This window comes from Frankliniella occidentalis, unplaced genomic scaffold, assembly GCF_000697945.3.
Source record: "Frankliniella occidentalis isolate FOCC.00 unplaced genomic scaffold, Focc_3.1 Scaffold70, whole genome shotgun sequence".
NCBI lineage: Eukaryota > Metazoa > Arthropoda > Insecta > Thysanoptera > Thripidae > Frankliniella > Frankliniella occidentalis.
The window spans coordinates 99,381-110,466 of record NW_026267200.1 but is presented as its reverse complement, the minus strand read 5'-3'; the positions used below and the strand labels follow the sequence as shown (position 1 = coordinate 110,466).

The window sequence follows — 11,086 nt, the reverse complement described above, 5'->3', positions numbered from 1 at the left end:
TTTCAATACAGTATTGAAACTTAGCCTTGACTCGTAAAAGTGTTACATATTTTTTCATTGGAAAATAACGTCATTGATTGGCATTGTACAAGGGACGGCAATATTTTGCGTTCTTTGAATGCCAAATATTTTAGGTTCTTTACACTCAAACTGAATTACAATGTTAGCGTCTGGGAATCATTCACTGTTCGAAAAAAAAAACTGGGATTTCACGGAGGAACAGTCGTGAAAAGTATAGCCAAAGTCCTTTGGGATTTCCCAAAGAACTCTGTAGATTTCACGTGTCGAGTTTAGCCTTGAGTTTAGCTTTTTAACATATAGACGAATGAAAACTTCCACCCTTAACATCTGTTTTAGTACACAAAAACCTAAGAACGGAGTCCTCTGGGAATTTTTAATAGTGGTAGCAAGTAAATCTTCGGGAAATCCCAAGAAATTTTTAACAGTGTTGGTGCGAGACCAAACTAATCTCACACTCATTTGTGCGAGGCACAGAGGATCTCGCAGCATTTGGTGTGAGGTATGCTTGCCTCGCATCATTTGGTGGGAGGTATTTTGGCTCGCACCAAATGGTGCGAGAGTGTCTCACACCACAGTTTCCAGAGTGCACTGCACAGCCAGCATCCAGCATACGCCATAGGCGCCCGTCCGCCCCCCCCCCTTTTACCAACTTTACGTAAGTCCACAAATCACTTCCGTTCCTTTCCTTGTTCAACTGCCCATGTTAACCCGTACGAAAAAAAACAACCGATTTTCCGTCTTTTGTTGTTTGCCGCTAGAACATACCTAGGCCTACGCCAGTACCAGAACACTCCTAAAACGCTACCGCGAGACGAAAATGAGACGTTTCCAGCAAGCCTCGGATCGCTCTTTGTGGCATTTTAGTCGTGTCGTGGTTGTCTTTTCCTTGTCTCGTTTTCGTCTCGAAAACGGTCGATTTCGAGACGAAAACGAGACGACGAAGAGACGGCAGGACAGACGACCCCGCCACAAAAGTGAAGCGACAGAGAGTCGAACGCGGGCCGAGCAGATTACTAGTCTGCGACGCTATCGACTGAGCTAGACGACTTGTCTGAGAGACGGTGCGTGCGGTACGAGTCCCTATCGGCCAGCGCTGGTCGGCACTCTATGTTCGTGGAGCGCCCGGGGATAACGTGGTGTGACGGCGGTCCAGTAGGACGATTGGCCACACCGTCACCTACCCTGGATTCGGAGTGACCTGACCCGGATGCACTTGCGTCATCTCGCTGTCTTCACTCCGAGTGAACGGGAGAGCTGCCGTCCCATAGGTCCCCTTAGCTCTGTGTCAAACGTCCGTCACACCCCGCTTTTTGGAACAAAACTGGCGAAATTTCTCACTGGATGCGGTAAAATGGCCATTTTCCCTAAAGACCTCCGAAAAAGTGTCTGTTTCATCAAAATAGAAAGGAAAAGTGAGTCATTTCAAAAATAGTGGAACAAAGTGAGAATAGTGAGTCGCTGGCGACCCTGGTGTGGGTCCCCCGTGATAAAATGGTCCTGTGCACAACACGTGCGAACCGCGTGCACAACGCGTGCACAACGCGTGCAAACCGCGTGCACATTTTGTGTACAACACGTGCGAACCGCGTGCACAACGCGTGCACAAACATTCCGTGCACAACTAGCTTGTGCACAAGATCGGCCCCCCTGCAGCAGGCACGGCGGCAGGTGCAGGTATGTCCAAGTGCGCATCGCGAGCACAAGGCGTACCTATCCATTGTCCATGGTTCTGGCTACGGTTTCAATTTTTTCTGATTTTTTATATTTTTTCCCGATTTTTTCTGATTTTTTTCTGATTTTTTTCTGCCGATTTCGTAAAGAATTGGCGAAAATCGGCCAGAATCGGGCAAAATCAGGCAAAATCGGGCAAAATCGAGCAAAATCGACGAAACCCAGGATCTCTCCAAAATCGGCGGGAAAAAATCGGAAAAAAATCAGAAAAAATTGGGAAAAAGTCAGAAAAAATCGGGAAAAAATATGAAAAATCAGAAAAAATTGAAACCGTAGCCAGAACCTTGGACAATGGATAGGTATGCCTTGTGCTCGCGATGCGCACTTGGACATACCTGCACCTGCCGCCGTGCCTGCTGCAGGGGGGCCGATCTTCTGCACAAGCTAGTTGTGCACAGTACGTTTGTGCACGCGTTGTGCACGCGTTGTGCACGCGGTTCGCACGCGTTGTGCACGCGATGTGCCCGCGGTTCGCACGTGTTGTGCACAAATGTGCACGCGGTTCGCACGTGTTGTGGACAGGACCATTTTGTCTGCGGGCCGCGGGAGCTCGTTGTGATCTTGAAAGTTGCACTTTCGAATATGCTTGGGTAGTGAAAAATTTATACACTTGGACCAAATGACAATTTTCATTGTTACCTTGCGACTAGTACTCCATGAAGAGCGGTGCGCCTGTAGGATTGATCCGGCGAGCCATGGCGAGATGTGCCCCAGCTTCCCTACTCCTGCCCAGCTGGCTGCAGATGTGGGCAAGCTTCAGGCGGAGGTAGGCGCGGTCACCGACCAACTGGACGGCGCGTTCAGTCATGCGCAGCGCCTCAGTGCAAGCCTTGATGGACTTACCTGAGTCAAGCAAACACGTGTTCAATTAGTGGAAATGCTAGAAAGACAATCCCAAACCGTTTTCATCCTTCATGCCCATGGACACCTTCAGAACATAATGGAGTCTACATTCTAAATCTTAAGGGACTTTTCAAAGGACATGAGTCCTCTAACAGATGCATTTTTAAGCAGATCTTGACCGGACGCATTTTTATTAACAAAGGAACGCATTTGTATCTTTTTAAAATAAAACAAGTTGCAATGGTGTACCAAATTAATTTGCTACATAATTAATCTGCTCGTTCTTTACTGTATTCACTGTTAAAACAATTATCGTAATTTTACGAAATTTTCTCGGTTAATTTTCTATTACGAAAACTTCGTTTTTAACAAATTACGATACGTCGTTATTTTACGAATTGCTTTGTAAAATCCAAAGCTCCATCTAGGCGGTATGAAAATTATTATAATTTATCAGCGTCACCACGCTGATCTATCCCGCCCGCCTCGGCCGGGCTCACGCTTCGGCCAGGCACGCGCGCCAACGGCCAGCGCAGCGCCGGGGCAACGCTTGAGATAGTAGTTATGCGTGCCGATTAAGAGCACCACTCATTTAGATACGAGGGGTACCTCACTCTTCAAAATGGTGTACAGCGATTTAAATCACATTTGATTGTAAATGATTGTAGGTGATTGTAAATGATTCAGGATGATTTAAATTATTGTAATGATTCTACATGATTGAAGTGATTGTGATGATTGTTGGTAAAAAAATCATGATTGTGTGTGATTTTTAGTGGTTCAAGAGAGATTCAAGGAAGATATAAGTGATTTAAGAATGATTGTGGTCAATTGACGTTGATTTAAAACGATTAATATAAGATTGTTGGACGCCTGATAAGAGATTCAGTCGTAAAAATTACAACTGAGGACAGAAATATTCGAGGTGTCGGATGATCCGTGCTTCAATTGCGATGGTCTAAGAAGTGATTCTTGGTTATTGCAATGATTCAACGACGGATTGTGATGAGTAAATGAATGATTGTAGTTGATAGCTGCGATTTAACGCTGACTGTAGAAGGCTGTTCTTTTGATTCAACATTGATTTTAAGTGATTGTTACGATTTTAAGAGGAAAAGATTGTAATTGATTGTAGCGATTTAAAAGATTGTTGTGATTCTTAGGGATTTCAGTTGCGATTGTTAGTGATTTAAATAAGATTTTTTTTCAAAGTGTACAGCGATTGTTCGAAGTGAGGCACCCCTCGTTTAGATATCAATGCAGTACGCTGGAGCGGCGTCTCCCCGCTCAGAGTGAAGTCAGTCTAGTTTTACACCTCAAACCGTTCGGTTCGGACCACGCTGGTCGTGGGTCCCTGTCCACCGTGTGGTTGGACCATAGAGTCGCACCCGTTATGGTCAGTCAGTGAAAGTGCAAGTGTTGAATACCTATCCCGGTGTGTCGAGTCAGTGCTGCAACAGTTAGTAACTTGGAGTCTTATTATTTACGAACCCCGTCCAATAACTATCCGGAGTGACCAAGGAGTAGACAAGTGTGTGCGAGATATACATCGCCGAGCCTGTGACCATCAGTGGGCCCCGCGTCGCCGAGTACCAACGTAGGCGACCACATCCACACCTGAGGCAGAACGGCTGCCTACCCAGCGGGCGCCGAGTGCATCGGCGCGCCACCACCTGTCCCGACCCAACGCATGCGCGTCACCACCGAGCCGCCCAGCGTCAGCAAACCAAACGCCACAAAGACTGATAAATTTTTGTCTACTTTTATGATGTTTAACCAAAACAATTGCATTCGTTACGAACTATATTTGTAACTTTACGAAACTTGTCGTAAAGTGACACTTACGAAAAATTTTCGTAAATTATATTTTTACGAAGCATTTCGTAACATTTTTTTCGTAAAATCACGAAAACTTTTTACAGTGAATTTGTTCTGTGTTTGCTAAGCCGCGTTTTTTGGTGCGTTTGTGAGTTTTGTGCATGTAGCGCCTGCAAAGCAGTAGGTGGGCTAGGCAATCCCGGAATGCAGTCATGTGACATCGGTGATGGTGCGCCATACTGGAAGGGGTTCTGGTTCTGGCGTTTGAAATGGCGACAAAGACTGCTCCCTAGACATTTCACGGCAGAAACAAGTCCCCGGATTCAAACTTTTTTTGCATGAGTCATTACATTTGGGTGTATGCCCAGCTTCCTATAGGTTGCCCTATTCCTGTTTCTCGCCTTTGAAAATTAAATAAGAAATGTAAGTAGATGATGAGTAGGTAGGGACTTATGAGTTGCCATAAGCATCTATGTGAGATAAAGATTCAATTACTTTTAAAACATTTCAGTTAACAAAATGGAAAAAATGCATGCATTTTTAAAATCTTTAATTTGGAAAGCCTAAATGATGTCATCATGTATTTTGTTGAGAAAAATTGTAAAAGTAGCTCATACTAACTTTGATTTATGTGGGAAGTTTTGTGACACGTAGACTTTTACTTTTTAAGCTATGGGGATCGCGCTTTCTCTGGCCAGCCAACTTGTGCCCACAGAACCTCTTCGACATGGCTCGAATGAATGTAAATGAATTACCTATGTTAAAGTTGCCGTTATTTCATGTACAATAACCGCTGTCATAATATATGTGCGTTTAAAAGTTCTCGTTGTTACGCTGACTTTTGGTTCTTGCGCTGATCCCAAAAAATTAGATAATTACTTTATTCAAAAATATATTTTTCCTTTACTTTACGCTAATATGTAAAAGTAGTTCAAAAGACACAAGTATTCTATTGTTGCTTTGTTTAAAACATAGAACCTTGTAGCATAAATATGGATGAAGTAACTGTCTAAATTTTTTGAAGACCAGCATCTATTAGAGTTGTTATGGATAAGCAAAAGAACCAAGAGTTACCAGAATAACTGGAACTTCTAAATACACATAGCTTGTCCCTATTGCAAAGCACGCAACTCCACGGAGCCTCCGTCAAAGCACGCACAGCGGTCCGGCGCTGGCGAAACCACGCAAAGTTCTTAGGGGCTGGCGAAACCACATATCGAAGTTTTTCGAAAATTTTGAGATAACAATATATTCTGGGAGAGGGAAACGTCCTCTTTCCAACGGTAAAGGTCTCAAAAATCGTCCAAAAAATCGAGTTGCGTGGTTTCGCCAGCGCCGGACCGCTGTGCGTGCTTTGACGGAGGCTCCGCGGGGTTGCGTGGTTTCGCCAGCGCCGGAAGTGCCGTGCGTGCTTTGCAATAGGGACAAGCGACATATTATGACTGAGAATTGTTATAGGAAAATGTCGACTTAAAAATGGAAAGTTCATATCCATCCATTCCAGCTACGTCGAAGAGATTCTTCCATCACAAGTCGGTTGTTCAGTGAAAGCGCAATCCCTATAGCTTAAAAACTAAAAGTCAATGTGTAACAAAACTTTCAGAATAAATCAGAGTTGGTATGAGCTACTTCCACAATGTTTCTTATCAAAACCCATAGTGACATCATTTTTAGCTAATTCCAAATCGAAGATTTCAAAAATTCATATAAAATACTTTATTTTCATTGTAATTTTAAAAATAATAATTGTTAGAAGATGTCTTCAATTACCTTTTTCTGAACTCAAATGATGTTCTCAATCTTACTTCCTAACCGTATGCACGTCGATCGTAAGATATTTCAATACTGTATTTTTTTAATCGTAAACCAATGCCCATACGTCAAAACTACTGGATATGTCGAACTTTACTCTGATATATTGATAGTCTACGTCAGACTAACGTCCCGGATTGATTAAAGAACTTTTAAAGGCTTCCTATCAGGAAAGGGGGGGGGGGATATATCGTCAAGGACAAAAATTATTAATCGTTCTCTAAAACTTGCCATCTGAGTGGAAAACAAACTCTATTACGGCGTCATTACTGGGTAAAACCCTACCGTTTGGTATACTGCACTTGTCTGTGTGTCTTTCAGTTTCCTCTGGCGAAATGGCTTCTAACTCACACAGTACCGAGCACAATACTCGTTCTTCCACCTCCACGTAGTGATATTTGGAGGGAGGGGGGTACAGAACGAGTAAAAAGGGCACCAAAAGAATGCAAATTTGTCCTTTGCACGTTGCTTAAATTCATCGAGGCAATAAGATGTGCTTCAAATGTCATTCGCAGCATACAATATGGCATTGAGTCAAGATGTGAACAAAACTGCACTGGAAACTGAGGTGTGAGACAGTCTCGCACCATTTGGTGTGAGGTAAAAAACCTCACACCAAATGTTGCGAGGCAAACATGCCTCACACCAAATGCTGCGAGATCCTCTGTGCCTCGAACAAATGAGTGTGAGATTAGTTTGGTCTCGCACCAATGATTCCCAGATGCTAACATTGCAATTAAGTTTGCGTGTAAAGAACCTAAAACATTTGGCATTCAATGAACGCAAAATATTGCCGTCCCTTGTACAATGCCAATCAATGACGTTGTTTTCCAATGAAAAAATATGTAACACTTTTACGAGTCAAGGCTAAGTTTCAATACTGTATTGAAAATTTAAATAAAGACAGCATTTATCAAAAAGAAAAGCAGAGTGATAATGTTGCAACACAATTGTTCAATAGTACTGCCCACACCATATGGCTGAAAATACGGGAGAGGCCTATCACTCAAATGACAACTAAACAATTACCTATTACCTTATCAAATGACCGAAACAACAGCACCGCAGGGGCTGATGAGATGGTTTGTATTACTCACAATAGTTTAATAAGGCCACTTGGTAACTTTGCTGTTCTTCTCAGAACCCAATACAAAAGCATTGGTTCCATAATTTGCTAGCAGCCTAGGCTGGCATAGCCTATGGGCGGCTATAACCTAAATCCATCCAGTCCATAGACTGTGGTTTGATACAATAAATGAGTTTCAGGCTCATGTGTGATAGCCAAATCGACGCAGACGACAAACAGCGTCGATAATTGTTCAGTTGTCATTTGAGTGATAGGCCTCCCCCGTGGGCAGTACTATTGAACAATTATGTTGCAACATTATCATCACTCTGCTTTTCTTTTTGATAAATGCCATCTTAATTTATTCAAATTTTCAATACAGTATTGAAACTTAGCCTTGACTCGTAAAAGTGTTACATATTTTTTCATTGGAAAACAACGTCATTGATTGGCATTGTACAAGGGACGGCAATATTTTGCGTTCTTTGAATGCCAAATGTTTTAGGTTCTTTACACGCAAACTTAATTACAATGTTAGCGTCTGGGAATCATTGGTGCGAGACCAAACTAATCTCACACTCATTTGTGCGAGGCACAGAGGATCTCCTCGCAGCATTTGGAGTGAGGTATGTTTGCCTCGCAGCATTTGGTGTGAGGTTTTTTACCTCGCACCAAATGGTGCGAGACCGTCTCACACCTCAGTTTCCAGAGTGCATTTTATTAAAGAAAAGCTCATCCTTGAGTAAGTCCGTCGCGGTTTAGAGTGTACTACATCCCATATCCCATCCTAATGAAAAGCAAATCTCAGACATAATCATGAAATGACGCACCTGCATCTAAGAGCATAATGATATCTGCTCCTTCGACGAGCACGTAAGGGTTGTCAGGCCAGAGAGACAAGGCCTCGTCGAGGAGGGAACGGGCCTCAAGCGCCGATGAGACGTGCTTTGTGTTGCTTAGCAGTGTCCTCGCCAGAAGCAGCGTACAATCAGGTGTCTTCCTAAGTCTGAAAAACAAAAGAATACTTGTACAAAGGAACTCATTGAGTTACTTAAAAATTTTGTTAGTATTATTGATAATATTGTAAGTAAGGCTACTTAGAACTTTTTATTCTTATGCGGTAAAAACATCGCCTGATGTGTTGAGGGGTAACAGGAAAACTTTGAGAAACTCTCAGAATTAAGGTGAAACTCTTCAGATTTCAAGAACTTAAGAATTGAGGTGAATTTCTCCAGTTGAGGTAAATTGTGTGTGCACACAATTTGCTTTAATGTAAATGTCGTGTTATTACATTAGAGGTAAATTGTGTGCACACACAATTTACGTCTAAACACGATTAGAGGTAAGAGAAGCGCTCGCCACAGAGGTATTTTGCCCACTTGCTGCACGGTGGTGATTTACCTCTAACGTTAGAGGTAATTATGTTAGAGTTAAATTCACACTGTTCGTGTTGGAAGTAAATTGCCAACGGCTCTTAGAGGTAATTTGCCTACGTGCTGCACGGTGGTGATTTACCTTTAACGTTAGAGGTAATTCTCTCAGATGTAAATTCACACTGTTTTTGTTAGATTAAATTATGTACAAACACAATTTTCCTCTAAACACGATTAGAGGGAGTTTTCTTAGAGGTAACGGGTAACGGGCTGGCCCCGCTTGAAAATCTCCCAAAGCTGCTAACAACCTTTGTCATCGGTATTACGAAATAATGCGTGTTGACATTACTAAGAATATTTCCTAACATTAATAAGTAACGTGAATAAATGAGTGACAATTAGGTCAGTAACCCCAGACGCGTACTAATGTAGGTAAATATATAAATAAATAGAAATAAATCAGTCCAGGTCTGGGAATGCAGAAATTAACATTATTAGCGATGAAACTGTTCCAGCCAGAGGAGAAAAGGATTTCGCTATCCCCTAGCCAATATGAGGTATTACGGAACTATTAAGTTAAAGTTGAAGTTTCACAACAAACTTTCAAGATGTAGCTATACTTTCACTACCTGTAAGCATCTCGCAAAAGTTGCAGCTTCTCTGAGGGTTCACTGAAAAAAAAAACACAATTGACGTCAATTACCGTGTGTTTTATGTTAGAGATTCTCTAAAACGCCAGTTTTTTGACCCTGCAAGAGTTAGTTCAATAAACCTGCACACTAATTTTATACATACGTAGTATGGTGGGTCGAATATCTGGGATCAAAAAAGTGGACCTGGAAAACGTACTTGAGTATATCCTAAGACACGCTGCAAAGTCCATTTGGACCCATCGGCAGCCCTTTCAGCCGTTTGGAGCGTTAGGTCTTTGGGTCAAAAATGACACTTTTCGGCCTCCAGACGCTGACCTAGGGGTCAGCCTGGATACGGCTATCTCTGGTTTGGTGCGGAATTGATATACAAAAGCACCCTCAAAGGCGATACGCTGTGCGACACGATCTTCAGGTCCGACCAGCGACTTTTAAAGTGAACTGTTTTTAGCCAAAATTTGCGTTTTATGGCCATATTTTGAAAACTATCCGTCCCACAAAAAAATATGGAAATGAAATCATCTCGTCTCGTCGACCATAGCCCTGACGACGCTGAAAGTTTAGTGGCTGGGCCGGAAGTACCTTCCTTACCTCCGTACTCGTGGATTTCCGAGACCTCGGTGCATAGTGTAGTTGTGTAATTGTGGTGAGACACTTACTGGGTGACGTGTGCATACCGGAAGGGTGATGTGGAAAAACGGAAGAACGCGTAAAATACCGGATTATGTGACCTATTCCGAGAAGAAAAAACTGCATAAAATGAAGGAGGCATTGTTTATTGCCAAGACTTATACACGGTAAAAAGAATGTCTTGGAATCCAAGAAGATTCCTTGAAAATTGTCTTGAAAACCAAGTAGCTTGCTTGAAATACAAGATGTCAATTTTACCGTGTAAGATGCGAATCCATGTTACCTTCGAAATTCTATGAATTCACGGGGCACCTCTGGTTTTCCCCACAGCACTTCCGGTGTCCGCACGTCACCAAGAAAGTGTCTCACCACAATTACACAACTATACTATGCACCGAGGTCTCGGAAATCCACGTGTCCGGGGGTAGGGAAGGTACTTCCGGCCCAGCCACTTCACTTTCGGTGTCTTTGGGGTCTAACTCTGTTGCATCTCAACGAGACGAGACGATTTCATTTCCATATTTTTTTGCGGGACGAGTAGTTTTCAAAATATGGCCATAAAACGCAAATTTTGGTTAAAAACAGTTAAATTTAAAAGTCGATGGTCGGACCTGAAGATCGTGTCGCACAGCGTATCGCCTTCGAGGGTGCTTTTGTATATATAAATTCGCACCAAACCAGAGATAGCCGTATCCATGCTGACCCCTAGGTCGGCGTCTAGAGGCTGAAAAGTGTCATTTTTCACCCAAAGACCTAACTTTGAGGGCTCCAAACGGCCGAAAGCGCTGCTGATGGGTTCAAATGGACTTTGCAACTTGTTTTAGGATATCCTCAAGTAATTATTTCCAGGTCCATTTTTTTGATCCCAGATTTTCGACCCACCTTAATACGTAGGTTAGACGTCCTCGTGCACATCTAAAATCAGAAACAGATTTGTATCGACGTTAACTGGACCTATTTCAGATAAGCCCCTATTTCGAAGCAACAGTAAAGACACAATTTGTCCAAATTTAGGGAAAAAAATGGCACCCTGTCTGTGTGTCCACGAAAACGTCCACCTATTTCGATACAGAAAATTGTTCATTTACATTTGGAGTGCAGTGTACTTAAGGGGCCGTACCCAAACCACGTGAAGCATTTTG

General features: G+C 42.7%; 1 protein-coding gene across 2 annotated transcripts in view; it reads right to left on the bottom strand.

Annotated features, from left to right (window-relative positions):
- LOC113212765 (uncharacterized) overlaps window positions 1-11,086 on the bottom strand; it is a 37,649-nt gene that overhangs the window by 3,865 nt on the left and 22,698 nt on the right. Inside the window, exons 5-7 of one of the 2 annotated variants that reach the window (XM_052268480.1) lie at window positions 9,294-9,335; window positions 8,122-8,297; window positions 2,392-2,595 (exon numbers count right to left, since the gene is read on the bottom strand). In XM_052268480.1, the coding sequence (XP_052124440.1) occupies window positions 2,399-2,595; window positions 8,122-8,297; window positions 9,294-9,335 (415 nt within the window). In that variant the 3' untranslated portion in view covers window positions 2,392-2,398. The remainder of the gene's footprint in view (window positions 1-2,391; window positions 2,596-8,121; window positions 8,298-9,293; window positions 9,336-11,086) is intronic. The other variant, XM_052268481.1, reaches the window with a different exon arrangement.